The sequence below is a fragment of the Canis aureus genome, chromosome 1, assembly GCF_053574225.1.
Source record: "Canis aureus isolate CA01 chromosome 1, VMU_Caureus_v.1.0, whole genome shotgun sequence".
In the NCBI taxonomy this organism is placed as follows: Eukaryota; Metazoa; Chordata; class Mammalia; order Carnivora; family Canidae; genus Canis; species Canis aureus.
In genome coordinates this window covers 611,640-637,434 of record NC_135611.1, presented here as the reverse complement: position 1 = coordinate 637,434, position 25,795 = coordinate 611,640, and the positions used below count along the sequence as shown (strand labels likewise).

General features: G+C 39.2%; 1 protein-coding gene across 1 annotated transcript in view; it reads left to right on the top strand.

Annotated features, from left to right (window-relative positions):
* Positions 1 to 15,342, top strand: part of ENPP1 (ectonucleotide pyrophosphatase/phosphodiesterase 1) — a 73,977-nt gene extending 58,635 nt beyond the window's left edge. The window contains exons 21-25 of the mRNA XM_077869643.1: positions 1,398 to 1,527; positions 6,324 to 6,404; positions 7,237 to 7,369; positions 8,937 to 9,099; positions 11,004 to 15,342. Coding sequence (XP_077725769.1) covers positions 1,398 to 1,527; positions 6,324 to 6,404; positions 7,237 to 7,369; positions 8,937 to 9,099; positions 11,004 to 11,174 — 678 coding nt within the window. The 3' untranslated portion in view covers positions 11,175 to 15,342. The remainder of the gene's footprint in view (positions 1 to 1,397; positions 1,528 to 6,323; positions 6,405 to 7,236; positions 7,370 to 8,936; positions 9,100 to 11,003) is intronic.
* The last annotated feature ends 10,453 nt before the right edge of the window (positions 15,343 to 25,795 follow it).

The window sequence follows — 25,795 nt, the reverse complement described above, 5'->3', positions numbered from 1 at the left end:
TAGCTCTGCCACTAACTAGCTATGCGACTCCACAGATTTCTTCTGTGAAATGAGGGATTGCATGTAATAGGAGTTCCTCCCATGCTTTTTGTTCATTTTACTATCTTATGATTCTAATTTACAATTTTGCAAAATCAATTTTTTAGTCAGGCACAGTTCTTCATCTCTAAATACATAGATGTGTGAGCACAAAGGATCTTCCTTAGCTGCGCGCACCTGAGGGGGTCCTCACTAATGGGGGAGGCTGTTAAAGCTCAGTAACCTCCCTGTATATACCACTCACAGGACGACCCCCAAACCAAACCAGGGAGAGGCTGGGGTCCTGTCCACCTCCCAGAACATAGGAAGGCCTTGAAAAGAGTTGGGGGTGAAGAGGGCAAATACCTCAGAATAAGACCATCATTCCCCCTCACCCCTGCTCCCTGGCTGCTGTGATATAAAGAGAAACGGAAGATGGGCCTTGGAAGAGAGAATGGAGGAGGGGATGAGATTTAGATTTTAATCAAATTGAAGTTTTAAACTAGACCAGATTTTCAGAAAGTGAATGCCTGGCAAGCTACAGGATCCCCTTAAGAGATGGAAAGGGGATTTGAGAGAGCTTAACTGAGTGTAGCAGCTGGATTTAAAGAATAAAACTATTGTTAATACTCACTGAGAAAGCCAAATAAAAAGATAGGGATATGTGTGTGTATATATGTAATTTCTGTGTTAAATATGTGTGTGTGTGTGTGTGTGTATGTACAATGTACCTGCACATATTCACATGATTACATAAAGTTTCTACCATAAATTTGATTGTTGTAATTTTGAAGACTATTTTCCAACACTGTAAATACATTTTTTTACTTGACTTTGTGATATATGAGAGTCTGTGTGGTGTTTTGTAGGTCCCCAGCAGATGTACTGTTGTTTAAAGCCTTAATTACAGTGTTCTTTAATTCTGTTCAAATGTTCAGTTTTCTTATATAATCAAAGCCGCATATATTGTCATCACTACTCCTGAGGCTTTCATGCCGCATTATTGTTCAGTGGCTCCCCACTCCTAGCTTTATAGTCTGTGTAGTTGTGTATGAAAGAGAGACTCAGGTCTCCCCCAAAACAGCATTTCATCCTCAGTCGGTTTGCAATTGACCAAACAAAAGCAGTGCCACAAAATGAGCCAGCATAATAGGAAAATATTTGCCCATATACGACAGATGTCTAATATCCTTAATATCTTAAAGAGGTTTTACATTTACATCTTTAGTAAAAAGATGAATATACTACTAGAAAAATGGGGAAATGGTGGAGGACAGCTGGAGCTCTATAATTGTATGGTGTTATTCACCTTCAGCTACTCAAAGCAATCTTCTTTTATATGTGTGATACTTGATGGCTGTTTTCATTTTGTTGTTCAGGACAGTTTCTCTACAGAAGACTTTTCCAACTGTCTTTACCAGGATCTTCGAATTCCTCTGAGTCCTATCCATAAGTGTTCCTTTTATAAAAATAATGCTGAACTGAGTTATGGGTTCCTCTATCCACCACGTAAGTTTCTAAGTCTCTGACCTTTTCTCCCTCTTGTCCTCTTTCTGTCTTCCTTTTCTTTTCCTTATGAGACAGGGTACATATCTTGTTTTTTTTTATTGGTGAAAATTGTGAATGAAAAGTATAACTATTAGGGAAAAGTGTACAGTGCCTAAAACTTGAATTTTAGAAAATAGAACATTCTTCACGTTTCTACATTTCTTTGACATGGAATTTGAGAAAGCTTGGATCAGAAGGATATATCAGGGTTCTTTCTTAGGAAGGAAATATCTTTTGTTTCTTACAAGGAAAAATGTAGGGGTGCCTGGGTGGCCCAGTCGGTTAAGTGTCTGCTTTCGGTTCAGGTCATGATACCAGGGTCCTGGGATGTCATGCTCCCTGCGCATCGGGGAGCCTGCTTCTCCCTCTCCCTTTGCCCCTCATTCTCCCACCACTTGTCAGTCATGCTCTCTCCCTCTCTCTCAAATAAAATAAATTTTTAATAAAAATTTTTTAAAAAGGGAAAATGTAATTTGTCAAAGAATTAGGAATAGGCAGAGCCTAGGTGTACTTGCTCTTTCATGGAGATGGAGCTGCTAGGGAATGGCTTTTTTTTTTTTTTTTGAAGTTGTGTTTATTTTTAATGTGGCACATTTGTGGGTTAATGAGAAGATGTTTTGAGGCTGGCCTTAAAAGGCAGAAATCAGGGACACCTGGGTAGCTCGCAGTTGAGTGTCTGCCTTTGGCCCAGGGCGTGATCCTGGAGTCCTGGGATCAAGTCCCACATCGGGCTTCCTGCATGAAGCCTGCTTCTCCCTCTCCCTTTGTTTCTCCCTCTCTCTCTCTCTGTGTCACTCATGAATAAATAAATAAAATCTTAAAAAAAAAAAAAGACAAAAATAAAAAAAAATAATAAAAAAATAAAAAAATTTAAAAAAGGCAAAAATCAGAAGGCTCCAGGTGCTCAAATATTCTCAATATCCAGTCCAATCCCCAGAGTAAGTGTCTGAAGTCAGAACTTGACTATTGCTTTATAAAAATAGACCAGGCCCAAGCCAAAAATCTATACAAAGAAGTCTTGTACAATAATTAGTGGCAGGCATCCTGCGATGTTTTTTCTGGGTAGTAAGTACTGTTCTGAAGCCATATATTCTCTTTTTTTCTTCTCACTATTGGAAGAGTTTAAGGAGAGAGGGTTGTCAATACATTTTAGTTGAAATTTGAATATATTTAAATTGGGGGTGTTATTTTTTTTTAAAGATTTTATTTATTTATTCATGGGAGACATAGAAAGAGAGAAAGGTAGAGACACAGGCAGAGGAGAAGCAGGCTCCATGCAGGGAGCCCGACGTGGGAATTGATCCTGGGACTCCAGAATCATGCCCTGGGCTGAAGGCAGGTGCTAAACCACTGAGCCACCTAGGGATCCCCAATTGGGGCTGTTATTAAACTTTTGTTTCTTTAGTAAATTCATCTTGAAAAAGAAAAGATCTATATTTTACTTTTTTTTAAGGGACTTGACCGAACACACTGCACTTTCCCTTGACTCAGTACCTAGGAATGTTTTATGAGTTTAAGGTGATAGCTAATTTTTTTAAATGCCCTCCCATAGATAAACCATTAGCTAGCCTTAAAAAACAAAAGAGAAAACACTCAAATTAATAAAATCACGAATGAAAAAGGAGAGATTATCACCAATACCAGGAAAATACAAACGATCTTTAAAACTTATGAGCAGCTATATGCCAATAAATTAGGCAATCTAGAAGAAATGGATGCATTTCTGGAAAAACACAAATTACCAAAACTGGAACAGGAAGAAATAGAAAACCTGAACAGGCCAATAACCAGGGAGGAAATTGAAGCCGTCATCACAAACCTCCCAAGATAGAAAAATCCAGGGCCAGATGGCTTCCAGGGGAATTCTGTCACATGTTTAAAGAAGAAACCATACCTATTCTACTAAAGCTGTTCTAAAAGAAATGGACAGAATACTTCCAAACTTGTTCAATGAGGCCAGCATCACCTTAATTCCAAAACCAGACAAAGACCCCACCAAGAAGAATTACAGACCAATATCCCTGATGAACACAGATGCAAAAATTCTCAACAAGATTCTAGCCAGTAGGATCCAGCAGTACATTAAGAAGATTATTCACCACGACTAAATGGGATTTATCCCTGGGATGCAAGGCTGGTACAACATTCATAAAGCAATCAATGTGATAGATCATATGAACAAGAGAAAAAACAAGAACCATATGATCCTCTCAATTGATGCAGAGAAAGCATTTGACAAAATACAGCATCCATTCCTGATCAAAACTCTTCAGAGTGTAGGGATAGAGGGAACATTCCTCAACATCTTAAAAGCCATCTACGAAAAGCCCACAGCAAATATCATTCTCAATGGGGAAACACTGAGAGTCTTTCCCCTAAGATCAGGAACACAACAGGGATATCTGCTCTCACCACTGCTCTTCAACATAGTACTAGAAGTTCTAGCCTCAGCAATACAAAAGACATTCAAATTGGCAAAGAAGAAGTCAAACTCTCCCTCTTCACATATGACCTGATACTGTACATAGAAAACCCAAAAGACTCCACCCAAGATTGCTAGAACTCATACAGCAATTCGGCAGTGTGGCAGGATACAAAATCAGTGCCCAGAAACCAGTGACATTTCTATACACTAACAATGAGACTGAAGAAAGAGAAATTAAGGAATCAATCCCATTTACAATTGCACCCAAAAGCATAAGATACCTAGGAATAAACCTAATCAAAGAGGTAAAGTATCTATACCCTAAAAACTACAGAACACTTCTGAAAGAAATTGAGGAAGATACAAAGAGTTGGAAAAATATTCCATGCTCATGGATTGGAAGAATGAATATTGTGAAAATGTAAATGTTACCCAAGGCATTTTACACATTTAATGCAATCCCTATTAAAATACCATGGACTTTCTTCAGAGAGTTGGAACAAATCATCTTAAGATTTGTGTGGAATCAGAAAAGACCTGAATAGCCAGGGGAATGTTGGAAAAGAAAACCAGAGCCGGGGGCATCACAATGTCAGATTTCAGGTTGTGCTACAAAGCTGTGGTCATCAAGACAGTGTGGTACTGGCACAAAAACAGACACGTAGATCAATGGAACAGAATAGAGAATCCAGAAGTGGACCCTCTACTCTATGGTCAAGTAATATTTGACAAAGCAGGAAAGACCATCTACTGGAAAAAAGTCTCTTCAATAAATGCTGCTGGGAAAATTGGACAGCCACGTTCAGAAGAATGAAACTAGACCATTCTCTTACACCAGACACAAAGATAAACACAAAATGGATGAAAGATCTAAAGTCTTTTTTTTTTTTTTTAATTTACTTATGATAGTCACAGAGAGAGAGAGAGAGAGAGAGAGGCAGAGACATAGGCAGAGGGAGAAGCAGACTCCATGCACCGGGAGCCCGACGCGGGATTCGATCCTGGGTCTCCAGGATCACGCCCTGGGCCAAAGCAGGCGCTGAACCGCTGCGCCACCCAGGGATCCCTGGATGAAAGATCTAAATGTGAGACAAGAATCCATCAAAATCCTAGAGGAGAACACAGGCAACATCCTTTTTGAACTTGGCCACTCCAAATTCTTGCAAGATACTTCTATGAAGGCAAGGGAAACAAAAGCAAAAATGAATTATTGGGACTTACTCATGATAAAAAGCTCCTACACAGCAAAAGAAACAGTCAACAAAACTAAAAGACAACCTACAGAGTGGGAGAAGATATTTGTAATGACATATCAGATAAAGGGCTAGTTTCCAAGATCCATAAAGAACTTATTAAACTCAACAGCAAAGAAACAAACAATCCAATCATGAAATGGGCAAAAGACATAAATTTCACAGAGGAAGACACAGACATGGCCAACAAGCACATGAGAAAATGCTCCGCATCACTTGCCATCAGGGAAATACAAATCAAAATGACAATGAGATACCAGCGAGAATGGTGAAAATTATCAAGACAGGAAACAACAAATGCTGGAGAGGATGTGGAGAAAGGGTAGCCCTCTTGCACTCTTGGGTAGGAATGGAACTGGTGCAGCCACTCTGGAAAACTGTGGAGGTTCCTCAAAGAGTTAAAAATAGAGCTACCCTATGACCCAGCAATTGCACTGCTGGGGATTTACCCCAAAGATACAGATGCAGTGAAACGCCAGGACACCTGCACCCCGATGTTTCTAGCAGCAATGTCCACAATAGCCAAACTGTGGAAGGAGCCTCGGTGTCCATCGAAAGATGAATGGATAAAGAAGATGTGGTCTATGTATACAATGGAATATTCCTCAGCCATTAGAAATGACAAATACCCACCATTTGCTTCAACGTGGATGCAACTGGAGGGTATTATGCTGAGTGAAATAAGTCAGTCAGAGAAGGACAAACATTATATGGTCTCATTCATTTGGGGAATATAAAGAATAGTGAAAGGGAATAAAGGGGAAAGGAGAGAAAATGAGTGAAAATATCAGAGAGGGAGACAGAACATGAGAGACTCCTAACTCTGGGAAATAAACAAGGGGTAGTGGAAAGGGAGGTGGGTGGGGGGTTGGGGTGACTGGGTGATGGGTACTGAGGGGGGCATTTGGCGGGATGAGCAGGGCGTTATGCTATATGTTGGCAAATTGAACTCCAATTAAAAAAAAAAAGAAACAAGTTAAAAAGAAATAAAAAATAAATGCCCTCCCATGAGAAAGTATAATTTCTAATGTTATTCATGAAGAACGAAATAGTTACTTTTTTTTTAATTTTCTTTGTAGAACTAAATAAAGGTTCAAATCAACTATATTCTGAAGCACTGCTTAGTACTAATATAGTGCCAATGTACCAGAGTTTTCAAGGTAAAAAATTTTAACCCTGTATCTCACAATTTCAATGAATTTCTGTATATTATAGGTATAATTTATATTAATAAGACTTATCCTCTAAATTAAATGACTATCAAACACATTCTTACAGGTATATGTTCTTATCTGTTCTTAACTTTAACAATATCAGTACACAAAACTTCTACAACTCTTAGAATTATGATATATTCCAATGTCTATTATTCTACTTTGTATTTAAATGTTTATAAACATTTTTTGGTAGAAAAAGTATGTAATATTTTTCCTAAGTTATCTGGCTAATATAGCCTACTAACACATTAACTTTCAATATGTTTTCCCATTTAACTTTTGGAGGTTCTTGATAATTGTTTTTGATCTTAAAATGAATAGATTTTTGCATCATCATTAATTATTACAGTATTTGGAACTCTTACAAAAATAAATACACATTTTTTTCTTTAGATGTCATAGAATTTCAAAATACAGAGCACACAAGGAGGCTTTTACTCTACGTGTAGAATACTTGTGAATATTTCAAAGGGAATTTTTGGATATTAACAGTATATCTGAATAACCTGCCTTGCATTTAGGTTCATGGTTTTTAATGCCTAATGGTGATCTGTGATCACAAATTCGTGGTGATGCACATGGTCAGGGATGCCCAAAATAGTGTTGATTTCAACATCTGTCTCTTCTGCCAGAGGCCAAAGCTGAACAATGTATTTTTGGCATCACACTAAGACTGAAGTCAGATTTGACATTGTCTTTAATTATTACAGATTCTAATTTTGAATAAGATTATTGAGTTATTTCACATGGCGGCATGACTTCCTTCTTGTTTCAGTTATATGGCACTACTTTCATGGTACCCTTCTGCAAAGATATGTGGAGGAAAGAAATGGTGTCAATGTTGTCAGCGGTCCTGTGTTTGACTCTGATTATGATGGACGTTATGATTCCTCAGAGACCTTGAGGCAGTAAGAACATATTTCATTTACTCTTAAAAACAGCTGTCAAGTGAGATTACCATCCAGTTGAGTCAGTGGAGCTTTTTCTGTCTGATACTATTCATATTGCTGAACATGACATTTCTGATTACACTGGAAGCCCCTTGAAATATCTGATTAATTTTGATGTTTTGCTCAGTGTTCAGTAAAATGTTTTTTTAGAGGAAAGAAAGAGTGTTTCTCCCCCACTCAGTTTAGATGAGTAATTCCTGAGTTCAGATCAAACACTGAAGTCTGCCATATTTTAAGAAGGTTTAAGATACATGTTTAAGATCTCTCTGTGTGGCTAATTGTTACGATACTGTCTTAATAAAGTGATTAGAAGATAACCACGTGGTGTGGCTAGAGGCATCATGAATGGAAGAATAAAGATGTAGTATCTAAGCATAGACCTTGGGTGAATGTCACAGATTTTACCTAGCCTTGCTTAGAGGGAGGCTGAGTCACCATCAGTGACTCAAACCATCAGTGGGTGCTGTTTTTATAAAGGAGAGCAGCAGAACATTTTCAAAACCACTTGATTTTTCTTAAAATAATAACAGCATGATTTTTTGAAGCAATATTGCTATTAAGGCTTACAGGAAAAAGAGAATGAGATGTATGCTGATGTTCAGCTCATTCTGGAGAACTGCTCTCCCAGGCGGGCTCAGGGATTACTCTTACACACATGTACCGGTGACACATTAGTTTGTCCTGTATAATTTATAGACATTGGTTTGTAAAATGACAGGTTTTGTTTGTTTGTTTATTTATTATAAATAAATAAGGGTCTCAACATAACTGCCTCAGAGGTCATAGCAGTAGAATGGGTAAAGAAGAGAATTTCATGCCTTTCCCCTTCCACCAGAGCTCTCAGTTTTAATAAGTTTTATATATTATGGTTCTGCATAAGGTTATGATAGAAAACAATGCTCCCACTAACTTAAATTTGGAAAGATACTGAAAAACAAATAAATAAACCTGGTTTTGAGGCCAAAGGAAATAGCATTAAGATGAGGTAAAGGGACATGTTGGAAAATGTGCTGCAATTTAAAAGAAGTTCTCAGGATGAGAAAGAAAATCCCTTTAAAAGCAAGGAGGGTTCACAGAAACATGACTTCTCTGGCAGGGCTGGAGTAGAAAACATCCCAAACCAGTTCCCTCTCTGTCTGCCATCTGTGTACTGCAGCACAGAGTTGGAAGACAATAATGCTTTGGAATCCTGGTTGTAGGGATTCGAGAATGATAGATTTTTTTCTTTAGTGTCCCAATTCCACTGTGTTAAGGTAGAACTAACAAAAAAAAAAATCTGAAGTTCAGTAAATTTTTATAGGAAATAAAAATTTCTTGGCTCATGTTCATCTGTTTTCTAGCTCTAATTCTCTCAATCTGGCAGAACATGTTGAGGTATTATGATCACTAACTTCTTCACAATATTTTTAATTATTTGACTGAATTTTATTTTTAGATGCATTGTACTAAAATATACTTTACTGACATATTCATTAAAAAAAGATGGTTATGTTTTTCTTAAAGTGAAGATTTTCATGTTTTCTAGAAACAGCCGACTCATCCATAATCAAGAAATTCTGATCCCAACTCACTTCTTCATTGTGCTGACAAATTGTAAAGACACATTCCAGACTCCCTCACAGTGTGATGATTTAGACAGCTTAGCTTTCATTTTGCCTCACAGGGCTGACAACAGTGAGAGCTGTGTGGTAAGAAGCCTTTGTTAATTTACCTTTGTTAATTTGAATAGAAAATATGAATATAAGTATATTTGTGTGTATCATATCTGACATTACTGTGGGCAAAAACAGAATGTGAATATGCATGTACTTTGAAAGAATGTACTTTATATGAACTCTGCAGAGTGGTTTTGAATTCGAAACTTCGAGATGATAGATCTTTGGCGAAGACCACTCTTGTCTGTTAAAACACAAAAAAACAGATCAAAATGTAAAACCTTAAGGGATGCCTGGGTGGCTCAGTGGTTGAGCATCTTCCTTCGGCTCAGGTTGGGATTCTGGAGACCCGGGATCGAGTCCCACATCAGGCTCCCTGCATGGAGCCTGCTTCTCCCTCTGCCTGTGTCTCTGCCTCTCTCTCTGTCTCTCATGAGTAAATAAACAAATCTTAAAAAAAAAAAAAAGTAAAATCTTAGCACCTGCATTTGGCTTAGCTGCTAAATTCCAGGTTTATTTAAACTACAAATTTACTCTTGTTTCAAAACTAGATTGATAATTCTCAAAGTGTCAGCACTGTTATAAATTAGTCTTAAAGTTATGGCTAGGTAGTATTTCAGATTAATTTCTACATATAACTTCATTATAAAAATCACGTTTGTCCCTAATTAGGCACTGGGCTCCTTTTCCATCTCTACCATTCCAAAAGCTATTGTACCAATGTCTTAAATGTAAACATTTAACCAAATTCTATAATAGCAGTATACCTAGAACACACTAAATATTGGACTTGAACCAGAGAGAGGATTATTGGAAGGTGTATCACATATGTTGACTGATCGCTTCTGTTTCATCTCTGAAGTAGTGACTAACCATCAGCAGGATATTGACGTGAGAGGAAGATGCATTACCTGTACTTTTTATCTATCTCTATGTGTTGGGACAACAGGAATGGAAAGTATCTACTGGCCTAGTAGTCCACTGAGTCAGGGTTATTCCTCTAAGAGCCAGAGTGAAGATTGTTGGAGAGAAAGAGCTTGGGTGGGGTAGTAAGTAGCACTGGGTATAGTGATCATTGGAGGCTAATGGGAAAATGGAAATGATTGATCCATTCCCTTTTTATGTAGAAAGTCTGAATTATTTCCAACTAATATAATGCCCCAAGGGTACAGAAATCTTTATTGGAGGATGTCTTTAAAGTACAATTATAGCCCACCAGCAATGCATACCTTCTTCATCCTACTCCAACAGGAGGCATATTCAGAAAAATGTATAGTTACACATAAGTGTATGATTTCCATCTCTGTTACCTGCCTCAGCTACTGGCTCTGCTTCCATGTGCCAGAGCATGTGTCTTTACTTCTTGTCTGATCTCCCGTTAGCCGAGACATCATTACCCCACCAGAAAGGAAATTGTGTTTTACTATGTCCCCAGATCCCCTCTGCATTGCAACTGTGTAAATAACTGATTCTGATTAGAACTGGTGTTCTCATAGTGCATTTGCACACATCATGACATTTGGTCCTCAGAACAACCGTCTCAGGAGGGTGTAGGTAGGAGCATCAGATTTCAGATGTTAAATAACTTGCCTCAGTTTACATGGTGTGATGGTGACAGGACCAGGACTTAAATCCAAGTTTCTCTCTGCTAATTCCCACACTGTTGAAGGTTCTTGCACCAATGCAGTACATGAGCATCGATTCCAGGTAAATGTCCCTTTTCCCAAACTTGAGACATCTAATTAAATAAGCCTGCTTGGTATGTATTAGATGGTGAGCTACTCGAGAGCAGAGATCATGCCTAACAAAGCTTGTAGCACCTGCCTTCTGGGAGCTAGAGTGATGTAAATCTTTGAAATGTGAAGATGGAGTGCTTGTAAGGAAAGTGAACTGACTGTTCTCTCCAGTGACTTCTTTCTCCCCCCTCACTTTCATAGCATGGAAAGCATGAGTCTCTGTGGGTTGAAGAGTTACTGAGGTTACACAGAGCTCGGATCACAGATGTTGAACACCTCACTGGACTCAGCTTCTATCAAGAAAGAAGAGAGTCAATTTCAGACATTCTAAAGTTAAAAACACAGCTGCCAGCCTTTGACCAAGAAGACTGATTTTCTTTTTTTTTTTTTTTTTGAAGACTGATATATTTTTAATTCTAAAAACATAGCACAATGTTTTGGAAAGAACCTTTTATTTTATACAGTCCTCTCTTCACGCTGTCACATTGTTTGGAAAATGTCTACCAGAGCTGAGAATCCTCTGCGATACAACCATCTCAGGGAACCCTGTGGCCTCCGCTTGGCAGTAGAAAAATGCTCTTACTGAATCTCACACACGGTTGAATGAACAATTCTTAATTGTTCCAATTTGGGGAATAAAGACAGACTATCTCTAAAACTACTCTTCTACTTCTCTTAAGGGCAGAAGTAGCTGTGAACCTTGTCTGGACACCAGATATTTGAATTTTATTTTCTTTAATAAACTTTTATGGAACTGGCAAACACAACTGAATGGATAGGATTGGAATAGTCTGTGTTACATTAGTATTTTCACAAGGATTTAAAAAGTGATTCTGGATACTTTCTAACTTGGAGTTTCATTCATTTTAGTTTTAACTGAAAAAATTAGTAGAAGCAAAAATATTTCTAAGGCCCTCTTTCTGTCTTTGCCCTATACCCCTTCAAAAGCCAAAATATGTCATCCTGTGGGTATTTTTTTTTTTTTTTTTAGTTGTGACTGGCTTCTTCAGATTTAAAGTCTTTAACAAGTTAAACTTCGAGGAAAGATGTGTGAATTGAGTAATCTAGTAGATCTACCTGCTATAAAATTTTCTTCTACATTTATACAAAAAGAGATTCCCATCCTGTTCACTGGTAATTAACATAGGTGGAAAATAGCTCTAAAAGTGGTTCTTTTAGACTATTAAAAATGACTTGGTGGAACTTCAGAGAACTTGTCAGCACATGCGTCGTGGCATTTTTCAAGACAGTAGGTTATTTTCCTCTGCACAAAAATGACCCCGCCAACAGCAGAACTGTGCTGAGCTGTTCATTTTGAAGTTCCCCAGATGTGGAGAGAATGTGTAACCATTGCTTTACGTCTTTTTGGTCATCAGTCATAAAGGAACCTGACCTCTCCACCACATAGCCTGTATCTTTTAGTCCCAACCTGTGAACGTTCAGAGTTGGCCTTCACTCTTAGGCAACCTGGGTTTGATTTCAGTGATATATTAGTCCACCAGAAATCTGTATTTGCTCTTCATATAATAATCATTCTTCAACAGACTACAGGGCACAGAATCCTTTAGATAATATAATTTGTATCTAGAAATTATTTAATGACTTATATAGTTGGGTTGTTTTTTGTCTTAGTCCCATAGGGTCCTGAGAGTTTGTAGATTACTTTTTTCCAATCTGTCTTCTGTTATTCAATTTGGGTCAATTTCTATTGTTCTGTCTTTAAGTTCACTGATTTTTTTTTTCTCTCTCATCCATTTTGTTGTTGAGCCCACCCACCCACTGATTTTTATATTTCAATAATTGTGTTTTGTTTTGTTTTCTAAAATTTCCACTTAGTTCTTCTTCATGTCATTTCTTTCTTTGCTGAGAATTTTAATTTTCTTTTCTTTTTTTTTTTGCTGAGATTTTCTATTTTCTCATTTTTTTCCATTGCACTTCATACTTCCCACTGAAGCATCTTGGTGATGGCTGCTGCAAAATTCTTTTCAAATAATGCCAGCATCTGTGTCATCTAAAGGTTGGCATATGCTGTCTCTTTTCAAATTGAAAGAGATTTTCCTGGTCCTGGGCATGATGAATGATTTTCAGTGGAAAACTGAATAATTTAGGTATTATGTGAGTATAGATCTTTTTTAAACCATCTGTTTTAGCAGACTTTCTCTGACATCAGCTCAGTGGGCGAATTAGAAGCACTGTCTAGTTATTTCCATGCGTGGCTATGAGTCCAGGTTTCCCACTCAGCCTCCAGTGACGGTCGGGGCGAGATGAGACCCTTGTCGCTGCTGTGTAGGGTGGGAGGTCAGCTCTCCACTGGGCCTCCATTGAGTGCATTCCTGGCTAGGGTGTGCAGTGAGCCGTGTCCTTGCTCCCATGTGGTATCCACTGACACTGGGCAGGAATGCTGGGAAAGCATTATTATGACCCAAGAGGGGATGAAATGACCAGTTGCCTACTCAACCTTCTCAGACACCGCATTTTCAGGGGAGTTAGGATACTTCATTACAACCTGTTGAGGCTGGAAGTCTAGGCTCCCCACTTGGCCTTTGCTGGCATGGGTAGGGCCATGGTCTTTTCAGTGGTGTTTCCTGGAGTGGAGCCATTACTCTTTTCTCTCTTGGTAGGCTACTCTTCCAGTCCTTTGGCTAGAGAGTAGGCCTTTCTTCCGACATTTTTCTGCCCACTCTGTTGGCATGTACAGGTTGTGACTTCTTTCACTCCAAGTCTGGGACATAGGAACTAAAAAGCAAACTCAGGGCAATTCATCACAGCTTTGTCTTTTGGGTCCCAAGGTCCCTAGCCTGTTTGCCTCCTTCTCTCCACCTGTCAGAATCTTCCTATTTTTGTTTTATATGTAATATCTAAGCTTTTTATCTGCACTTAGCAGAAGAATATCTACTTCTTTATAGAAGTGTCTCATTGATTTTTATATATTCTTCAAAAGACATGCAGACACATGATTGCCTCTATATAAAGTATCTTAGCAGATCTTAATTAAATGGATAGATGTCTCTCCCTTTTGCCAGTCACCAGGGATACAAAGAAGGACAAGTTATAATCCTTACAGTTTTAGGGAGGGAGAGGACATAGCAGAAGTGTAGATGATCCCAAAAGGGTGGTAATTGTTTTAATGGAGCCAGGCAGGGTGCCAGGGAGGAGAGAAGAGACACTGGGTGGTACGCGGTAGTCTTATCAGTGACTTCCCATGGATGGTGACATTTGGACTGGAACTTGGTGTGAAGTGGAACTCTTCAGGTGAACAGGTAAGGAAAGGACATTTTTCAAATTTATTTATTTTTAATTTTTTTAAAGATTTCATCCATTTATTCATGAGAGACACAGAGAGAGAAAGAGGCAGAGACACAGGCAGAGCGAGAAGTAGGCTCCATGCAAGGAGCCCAATCTGGGACTTGATCCCGGGACTCCAGGATCATGCCCTGAGCCAAAAGCAGGTGCTAAACTGCTGAGCCACCCAGGCATTCCAGGAAAGGACATTTTAATATCCGTTGGACGAATACATCCTTGGCCTCTTCCCATTTACTCTTTTACTTCTGATATTTCCTACGAGTGTTGCTATGACCAACTTATGATGTACAACCGCTTTATTTTTTCTGCTTTGTCATAATAATCTATTCTTAAAAGTCAGACTTTAAATGCTATGCTGGCTCTTTAAAGGGCACCCACATCTATTCCTACTGAGCTTGTTTTTTCAGTTCCTCTTACAGTGTTCTTTTTCTTATTTTGTCTCAAAAGAGATCTCTCCTTTGACATATTATCAATTTAAGACAAGTGACTGGCCTTCACTCTCTCAATTTGAATGGTAAAGTCACAAGACTATGTATGAAAATGTCTTTATCCTACTCTCTACAGTAAAGGCTGGTCTTTGCTTTTCATATACAAAGCAAAACCTTTACTTTTCCCTCATTTTATTGCAATGCCTCTGATTAGTACTTCTTAAATGATGTAAGTAACTTCCGTATAAGATTTCATAGCTCAGTCAGCTCGTTTATGGCAGAGCAGAGAACCAGCTGGAACTTAAAAATACCTAGAAGTTTCAGAGAAAAGAGGGCAAACCTTAGGGGGCTGAAGGCCAATGTTCCAGCACGGTAGATCAATGTGTAGAGGACCATTAGGCCAGTTGGCCCAGTCCTGTTTCAGGAGAGGAGGCAGATGAGATTGTAGCAGAGACCACCCACTCCTCCAGGAAAGGCGGTTACTTCTCCTCACCCTGACTTTTTTCTTTCATTAGCTACAGTAACTGTCCTACCTTGCCTTGTGGGTACCTGCTTATGTATAACAGGAACAGGCATTTGAACTTTGAAACTAAATGTGATTACACTTCATGCCAAAGCCTATCACAGGAATCTGGTGTGTTGGTGCTTTCGTAATAAGCATTTGGTAAAATTTTAACATGACTGCAGTCCAGTGACATTTTCCTTGATTTTTGGCAGTCTAGATATTGTAAGGGGGAGGGGAATAATCTACAGAATATGTCTCTAAGCTAAGAAATGCGGATTTACCAATAAAAGTGATATATGCAGAAGCGTGGCTGCTTTCCTGTGTGTGCATGTGTGTGGAGGGCGGGGACAGGGAATGGGATGGTGATTTTTTTTCAGGGATGGTACTGCATGCAAGGATTGTAGACAGCCACAGTTGTATTGATGGTAGGGGAGAAAAGATCCAAAGTTCATTTCAGGTTCACAGAGTAAACATGAATTTCTGATCTGTGACTTATTATTCTTGTTTTTGGTTTTTAATTATTTGGAATCATACTTGTAGGTAAAAACAAAAGACTGGCATGTATAAACATCCTTCCAATATTTAGAATGGTCTGAAGCCAGAGGGAAAGTATCCAATTTGTAACTTCCATAGAATTTTTTAGTATGAAATTTTTGTACTTCTCCTTTCCATTGTGTATAACCAGCAATTGAGGGAAAAATATTTACTAGAATTTATAGCTATGGCAGAAACTATAGGTGCATAAAATTAGTCTTGGTCTGCTAGAAATGAAAGAATCTCTTCCTGAGATGTGAAAGGAAGCAACAGAAAAAAAATGTGCCTTTCATTCTACCCCAAAGTCATCGTTTTAAATTTGATTTCGTACTTGCCCATAAAACTTCAACTCAGGGGGCAGGATTTTATTAAAAAATAACCCATTCATTTAAAACTCTCATAGAATTTCATTGAAACAAATTCAGAACTCAGAATTAGGATAGATTTCAGCTTTCACAGATAGAGACACAAAACAATTTAATAAATATCCAGGAAATGAGTTTTTATATCTCTTAATAATTTTGCCCCAGGACATCCAGGTATTTCTCACTATCAAAATTTTTTATGCCTACAATTAGATGACATTGTAATAAGTGTAATATAAACCTGTCAGAACTGAAGGTTTATAAATAAATAGAGACTGGAGATTATTTTAAATAAATGAGACTAGTATTTTCTCAGTTCAATGAATGGATCTCATTGCTCAAATTTTTACAATTTAAAAAATCTGAGATCAAAATCTACAATTTTGCATTCATAAACTATTCTAGATCTTGACACAATTTCACTGTTTTGAAGAGTTACTCACTTTTATGAAGGTCCAAACAGAAACAGTGGTTAACCCATGAGGTCTTTTATGTTCTTGTGTGTTTTCAAGATCTCATCACTGTTTAACTCAATAGGACACTTTGCTGCCTTCAACTAGATTAAATTCAATTAAATCAAGACTGACAACAGATTTCAAAGCTGTGTTTACTCTGTGTCAAGGAAATAGGCATTAGGAATAAATTGGGGAACAGAACAGATGGGATGCCTGCCCTCGTGATACTTACTTACCAACATTTCCCCTTGATTTCAAGATATAGCTCAAGGCCCATTTGCTTTTGACATCAGTTCTCTTTATCCTTAAAGCATGGTCATGTGATCAGACCCTCCCAGGCTTCAGAGAAGACAGGCCACAGGCCCTCAGGCTAGTCATTGTAACCAACTGCACATGTGTAATGCATTTTATTGTCCTATAATCTGTACCTAATGTTACTAAGTGGCGCTGTGACTTACTAGGAAACTGTACTCAGGCCCTGATACTAGATCCAAGTGTGTGGCTTGTTAAAGGTAGTCTGCAACCATAAAAGGAAATAATTTCAGGGTGATGTGGTTATAGGTATAAGAGAAGTATTAGCTTCCACCTAGGGCTTTCAGGGACCTGGCAGGGTCTTATCCTAAAGAGAACACATTCCACCAACCTCTTGAGATTGAGAAGTCCCAAGAAGCTGCATTATCTAAGTATTTCCAGCCTGTGGTCTTCTGTTAAATTTGCTAAGAATATACCCTTTGAATTTCTTCTCTAAAACTATAACTTTGATGAGATTTATGTCAAGAGTGTGCTGTTTCATAAGAAATACAACTGAATCCTGTGGAACTTTCCCCCACAGTGGTTGTAACTCTCATTTGACATTAAGCATATATTTTTTAAATTGACAAATTCCTTTTCATGTATTTCTCCATTTTGTCTCCAAAACTGTCATTGAGAACAGAAATAATCTTTATAGCCACTGTTTCTAGTACAGTGCCTGGCACATAGTCGTTGGTTATTAATAATGAAAAAAAAAAAAAAAGTCCAGATGAATAAAACCCAATAAGCTAATCCTACCCAAGCATTCATTTAAGGTAGCTCGGGAATCACAGGTTATAGAATGCAGCTATGGGACATCACAGTGACATTAATTATTCTTTGCATCTGTGGTTTTTATGTGCCAGATGGGTATTTTTTTTAAAAGGAGTGCATCTGTATATGTCTTCCTAGTGTACAAGGCATAATTTAAAAATAAATACAATACAAAATAAAAATAAAAATACAATAAATATAAGATCAAGAATGCCTTTCAAGGGCCACTCATAGTTTCATTGACTACATCCTGTGGAAGGTATGTTGCCTGGTGAACTGAAGAGGAAAAGAATGAACTTTGTTCAGAGTTTTGACATCTCAAATGAAAACCTCTCTACAAAGCATGTAGTGTTTTTCCAGCAACAAAGTGCTGTCGTAAACATTCAGTGGCAAAGGTGGAAAAGCATGGGAGCATCTCCTCTATCAACCTCAGGTAACACCTTTTTCTATGAAGAAAAACATATCAGCTTGGAAGAAATAAGTTGGTAGGAACCATGCTGGAGCACCTTAAAACAAACATTTCAGGCAACTTCATTTTACTGAAGACAAGAGAGATTCTCCTACATCTTCTCACTATCTGTGAAGTTTAGGGTAATTGAATCTAGCATTGGCTAAGATAGTGACGAACTAAGAGATGTTAGTGATATGAAATCATCCCTTTCCATCATGGAAAGTTGATAGTAGACAATTTGATTATTTGTGTACCTAGTATTCATCATTATGATAACAAAGATGTCTCTGAAACTAGATCAAATATGATGATAATTATAATAATGGCTAACTTTACTGGGTGCTTATTGTGTTCCAGACATTGTACTAAATGACATTTTACATGTATTTTCTCAACAACTCTGTAATGTGAAAATAGTAATCCTAACCCTGGCTAGTGTGTTATCACTGGCAGGGATTTGAGCCCACGTCTTGGTAAAGCTCATATATTTAAACAGCATGTTACACCACCTTCTTGAAGAGAACATTAAAAGTGTTCAAATTCATCAAGGTCTACTCCATCAGCAGCTGAATTCCAAATCAGTTCTGAATTAAATTAATAGTGTATTAAGAACTTGAAATATCGCTATTTTAAAAAGAGCACTTAAAAGCAAAATTTAAAAAAATGTTAACTCTCAAATTGAAAAAGTCTAGATTAAAACATTCATAAAGAAAAGAGCTGTAAAAGAAAGCAAAACCATAAAAAGTGTTTTAGTTCATAAAGATATACAAGTGAAAAAACAACAACAACAACAACAACAAAGATATACAAGTGACATCTTTGTGTGCTTACCATGTGGGAAAAGCTTTAAAAGATGCAGATCTCCAGTGTTGGGAAGTTAATCGGCAGGAGTCACACCTTGAGGGTGGCGGCACAAATTGTTATGGCCCATGTGAACACAATTTGTTTTTTTTTTTAATTTTTATTTATTTATGATAGTCACACAGAGAGAGAGAAAGAGAGGGAGAGACACAGGCAGAGGGAGAGGCAGGCTCCATGCACCGGGAGCCCGACGTAAAATTTGATAATTTGCATTCCAAAAGTCTAAAAACTGTTCATGAACTATGACTCACATTTCAGTTCCTCAAATTATTCTGAAGCCATTGTACAATTGTACGAAGACATAAAATGATGCTCAATTGAAATTGTTGACTCTTATTAGAGAAATAGTTATAGTATATTCATACAATAGAATATTCTCTCAAATGTGATCTTTATCTGAATTTACTAAAGTGGAAAACTTCACAATACAGGAATCAAAAATGAACTTCTAAAATATCATATGATAATGTATCCATTTTGGTGAAAGGAAAAATAAAATCCCCTTTCCTCTTCTTCCTCCCCTTCTTCTTCTATATGTTTTTCTAGTACACAGTAAAATATTTACAATGATTTTAACTGAGTGCTGGGGGTTTGGGGTGATCCTCACTGTCTTGTTCTTCTATAATTTCTTTTTTCTATAATCTGGGAAAAAAACACCAGTAAAATTCATTTAGACAAAAAGTACTCTTGAATCTTAGAAAATATTTGAAGTGACTGCACCCATATCTATATATGTGGTGATAAGCATCCAAACAGCAGACAGTACCCAGTACCTAGGATATTGCTTGGGTGCATATTAGTAGTGTATGAGCGATATTCCCTCATTGCTCTACTACTCACCATGCTGATGTTCACACACTTCCAAAAAAGCTCACTTGGACTTGAATTTCACCATATGACACAAAACATTTGTCTTGGGTCCTCTTTCTTTCCCTTCCAAGCTTCTGTGTTGGCACCTGCCACCTTACTTCTAGTCTCTCATGGAGAAAATGGGATTTGTTTGTTTGTTGAGACCTGAGTTCTCACTTCTCCCAGGGCTTTGTTTCTTCGTTATTAACCCTTCTTCCTCAGCCACCATCTGTGATTCCCACCTCTGTGCTGCTGCCATCTAGAGAGATACCTGTATGTACTGGTCCCTCCTTTTCCCTATGCATCCCCCTTGTTGCATCTGTCCCTGGAGCTCAAACAGTGAAACAGGGCCAGTAGGTGCCTGGCTTATAGCCCCTGACCTTATTGCCTCACTAACTTCTCCCCTTGTTTGAAACTCTAATAATTTGGTTTCTGATCACCTCCCCAGCCCTCCCCACCTCCCATAACCGCTCTTTTTAAAAAAGAACAATGATTTCCTAATTGACAGATTTCATTTTTATTTTGGAAATGTAACAATATTCTGCAAAGTATAGGTGAGAAATAATCATCATCCCATGCAGATCTCTACTCACATCCTGGCTTCTTCATTAGTTTCTCCATTATTGCATTAATCTTTCTTAGATATATTTCCAATCACTGTAATTATCTCAAGAATCCCTTTATGCCCCTGAATCCATTTTTCAGTATGTTTACTCTCTTCTTTGCTATTTGTGATTTATTATTTCTGGTATTATTTCTCTGGGCCTGCCATCTGCTCTTTTAAAATCTTTTATTATTTATCATATCTTCTTTGAGCTTATTTTTATTTATTGAATTCATGTGTCTATCTTCTTATTGTTTGACCTATGTTCTCCTCTAGGTGGAATAGATGGCGTAAGCTTTCCTTCCTCACCTCCCCTCTGCCTCCCTGCCTCTGTCTCTCCCTCCTTTCTTTCCTCTTGTCTTAGCCCATAATATATTTGCTGGGTTTAATGCCATTCCTTTTCATCTTCCTCCTGTTTGACACGCTATTATACTCAGAGATGGAGTGGGTGACCATCTTCCAATCGTATCTGAGAGTCATGTGTTTATTCCTTTAAACTATAGTTTCAGGGAGAAATATTTTGCCTCCCATCCACTTTTTTGAAGCCCAGGGGTAAAGTAGTGGTGGGAGAAAAGAGAGTTTGAGTTTGTCTTGGACTTTCTATATATTTGGTCTTCCCTCTTCTGAGCTTGTGTCTCATACAAATGTTCACGTTGTCTGGAGAGTAAACAATTCTTGTGTTCGATACTCTTGGACTGTGGCTCATTTTCTCAATTTGATGGATACCCAGGAGATTGCATATCTCTTTCAACTCCCTTTTCTCTTTCCTTATGTCCCTGAGTTTTCTCCCAGAATAATTCTCATTATATTCCCCCATTCCACCATTGAGATAGATTGTTCTCTCTTTCTGTCCTGCATGCTTCTTTTCAGTGTGACTTTGTTGCTCCAGCCTTGAATTGTGGGCTAGCCTTGTGACTTGCTTTGACATAAAGTGACATTTTTTTCACTTATGATGTGATCCTTAAAGGTCCTTGTACCTTATGCTTTAGGCTCTGAAAATACTCCTACCACCAGGTAGGAAGCCAGGGCTAACGCAATGGATGACAAGAAACTGTGTGGAAGAAAGGCTGAGGTCACAACCAGTACAAGGCCCCAACAGAGGAGAGGGTAAGGCCATCTTATGCCCTCCACTGTGAATGGAGCTGCCCGATGGCGGCAGTGGTATGAATGGCCCCAGAGAGACCAACAGAAGAACCACTCTGCTGAGCACAACTATAGAATCATGAGAATTATTAAATCATTTTTTTAAGCTACTATGTATTAGAGTGCTTGTATGCAATCATATACATTTGATGCCTGAGAGTGGGTAGTACTGAGTTGCAACTTTTTTTGTATATATTTTTAATGGGGTTTGATTTGCCACCATAGAGTATAACACCCAGTGCTCATCCCATCAAGTGCCCCCCTCAGTGCCCATCACTCAGTCCCCCCGTCCCCCCGCCCACCTCCCCTTCCACTACCCCTTGTTAATTTCCCAGAGTTAGGAATCTCTCAAGTTCTGTCTCCCTCTCTGATATTTCCCACTCATTTTTTCTCCTTTCCCCTTTAATCCCTTTCGCTATTTTTTATATTTCTCATATGAAGGAAATCATATAATGTTTCCCCTTCTCCGATTAACTTCACTCAGCATACTACCCTCCAGTTCCATCCACGTTGAGACAAATGGTGGGTATTCGTTGTTCCTAATGGCTGAGTAATATGCCATTGTGTATATATATGTATATATCACATCTTTATTCATTCATCTTTCAATGGACACAAAGGATCCTTCCACAGTTTGGGTATTGTGGACATTGTTGCTATAAACATTGCAGTGCAGATGTCTCGGTCTTTCACTGCACCTGAATCTTTGGGGTAAACCACCAGCAGTGCAATTGCTGAGTCATAGGGTTACTCTATTTTTAACTCCTTGAGGAACCTCCACACAGTTTTCCAGAGTGGCTGTACCAGTTCACATTACCACCACAGTGCAAGAAGTTTCCCCTTTCTCCACATCCTCTCCAACATTTGTTGTTTCCTGTCTTGTTAATTTTCACCATTCTCACTGCTGTGAGGTGGTATCTCATTGTGGTATTGATTTGTATTTCCCTGATGGCAAGTGATGCATTTTCTCATGTGCTTGTTGGCCATGTCTAAGTCTTCCTCTGTGAAATTTCTGTTCATGTCTTTTGCCCATTTCATGATTGGATTGTTTGTTTCTTTGCTGTTGAGTTTAATAAGTTCTTTATAGATCTTGGATACTAGTCCTTTATCTGATATGTCATTTGCAACTATCTTCTCCCATTATGTAGGATGTCTTTTAGTTTTGTCGACTTTTAGCTTTTGCTGTGCAGAAGCTTTTTATCTTGATGAAGTCCCAATAGTTCACTTTTCCCTCTGTTTCCTTGCCTTCATAGATGTATCTTGCAAGAAGTTACTGTGGCCAAGTTCAAAAAAGGTGTTGCCTGTGTTCTCCTCTAGGATTTTGATGGATTCTTGTCTTACATTTAGATCTGTTGTGCCCAAGATTGTGAATCCAAGAAAACTACCAAGGAGCTGACACTGATGCAAGTACATGAGGGTTTATTAACAAGCTCAAGCTTGGGTCCAAGTATTCCCGACACAGTGGAGCAGGGACTTGGACCCCGAGGGGGGTTACAGTTGGGTTTTTATGGGCTGGTCTAGGGGATTTTCAGGAGGAGTGGAGGAATTTCTTAAGCTCTGTTTTCATTTCAATACAGGACTTTCTGTCTCTGTCAAGAGCATTCTGAGCTCTGTTTTCATTCTGATATGGGACTTTCTGTCAAGGGCATTCTGTGGTTTTTCCTGTAAAGTTCAGCTCTTATTCACAGGGGCCTGAGATGGCTGTACTTGTGCTAATGCTAAATTTGAGGTGGAATGGCCTTAATTTTCTTGGCCTCCACATTTCCCCCTCTAAGAGGAACCTAAGGAAGGACCCAATCATGGGTCCAGGTTGGTCTCAGAGTGAGCCGGTGGGAATGATTGAACCAGGATTCGAACCAACCTTGTTGCTGTTCTCATTCCTGTTTATGTCTAGCCAACTTTCTCTGACTTTTGCCATAGATTCCTAGACTATTCCTGAGTGGTCAGTAAAGAAAAGGCAGCATATAGATTTGCATGTTTAAAATGTAGTCACCCAAGGGAAAGTCTATTTTCTTAATGCAAAACATGATACTGTGGGTTTAAGCCCCCCTTGCTTGCAAAAGCCTCTCTATAGTTAAGATGCTCCCATCTTTTTAAACTTTAAAAGACTTTAAAAGCAAGGCTGAATTGGGTGCATATTTTTAATCCTGATGGTAAACGAGTGCAGTGATTTTCATGGTCTGATCTCTTCAATTTCGATTCCGACTTCGCTAAAAGAAACGGCACCAGACTCACCCATTTAATAAACAGACCTTATACCAACTCCCTGATCTCGCCTCTGGCTCAGCATTCATACCATCATTTACATAACCCAATTTTCTAGTGCAGAGCACAACTATTTCCTTTGATACCCTTCATTGCATTGCATCCCAAACATAGTCTTTCTTGCCTTTCTCACCTCACCTGTTGCTGCCCACCTGGGATGCTGGGCCTTGCTGCATAGCCTGCACATCCTCCCCACATTTTCCCTTGCAGGCTCTTTCTGCCACTTGCCAACTGACCAGTTACACATTAGCTTAAGCCTTGCTCTCCTTCCTCTTCCTCAGCAGTGAGTGAGCCAGGGACATGCAAGACCCAAGGCTCAGGTTCCTCCTGTGCACAATCACAGTGAAAGCAGTCTTTTGAGCTCATTATCTGGTATGAAGGCCTTTTACAAGGGGAAAATGTCAGTCCTTGCCATTTTTCCTCCAGTGGAACTTGTACCCACCTGTCCTTGTGTGTGTGTGTGTGTGTGTGTGTGTGTGTGTGTGTGTGTGAAGCGAAGCAGGGGGCGACAGGATGAAACCCCATAGTAGGCTAGGGGAGGAAGTGAGGTGACTGGGTGAGATTACTTCTCCCCTTGAGACATCTATTACCTGCCAGGTTAGATTAAATGGCTGATGGGGATTGGTTCTGGCATGAAGAGGACATAGCATAAGCAACATTAGTAGTGTAAGTGAGAACGGCACAGTCTTAGCTTTAGGGGATTGTCCTTGTCTGGTTGAATTTTCTATTCTGGAACAAAGTCCTTGAGAATGGCGTGTGGGTCAGCTGGCCGGATGTGGGTTTACTGGACCCAGGGAGTAATCCCATCAACTTTGAGAGTGGTAGGAGTGGTCAGGTTCATGATGTAGGGTCCCTTCCAGCATGGTTGAAGTGTCTGGTATTGGTATCTCTGGACGTACACCCAGTCACCCAGCCGACATTGATGGGGGTCTGGGGGTGGCCTGGTCTTGTAAAGGGCCCTCAGCTTAGGCCATACCTGTTCATGAGTTTGTTGTAACATTTGGAGGGAGAAAAGGAGCTGGTGATCATCAAATTCAGTGAGCACCTCAGGTTTTAAATTGGGTATAATAGGTGGAGGAATACCAAACATGATCTCGTAGGGGGTAAGTCCCATCTTATGTGGGGAGTTTTGTACCCTATATAGGGCGAAGGGGAGGAGAGTCACCCAGTCCCTGCCAGTCTCCAGGGCTAATTTAGTTAAGGTCTCCTTTAATGTTCTGTTCATCCTACCTGTCCTGAGCATTGGGGCCTATATGCACAATGTAATTTCCAATCTTCCCCAAGTACTAGTGCCACTCCCCATGTTACCATAGAGAAGAATCCTGGGCCATTGTCTGATCCAATCTTAACAGGAAAACCATACCTCGGTAAGATATCGTCCAGCAGTTTCTTGGTCACGGTCTGTGCTGTTTCATGTTTGGTGGGAAATGCCTCTGTCCATCCTGAAAAAGTATCTACAAACACTAGTAAATACCTGTATCCGTATTTTCCAGGTTTTACCTCAGTGAAGTCCACTTTCCAGCAGGCTCCTAGGCGGTCCCCCCAGAGCTGGGTACCCGGGTTAGATCCATGGGCAGTGGCATTAGTTAATTGACATGTATGGCAGCTTGCCACGATCTACTTGATCTTTGCTCAAGAGTCTTTAATAGTGATCTTTGCATGTCGTATGAGGTCTTCCATTCATCTTGTTCCCATACAAGTACTCCGATGCATTTTGGATAGGACTCGCCGTCCCAGTTCCTCTGGCAAGATGATGCTGGAGTCTGCGGCCCTCCACCAGTCACACAATCACTGGGTCATAGGCAAGTGTTTGATCCAGTGGCCCGGACAATGGATGATAGCTGGTACCTTAGGCAGCCAGAGGGCCCTCAGGAGTTCAAGGATCTCTGTTTTGTTTTTAACAGTCTTTCCTTCTGCTGTCAGAAGCTCTCTCTCTCTCTGTAAAGTGCTCTGTGGATATGAGCAGTGGCAAAGGCGTACCTGCTGTCGGTGTAGATGTTTATTCGTTTACCTTCTCCCATGGTCAGCGCCTTGGCCAGTGCAATCAGTTCTGCCTGTTGAGCCGATGTTCTGGCTGCCAACGGCTCTGCCCAGATGGTCTCCCTTTCCGTGGTTACAGCTGCCCCCGCATATCTGATAGTCTGTCTTGACCATATATAAAATTC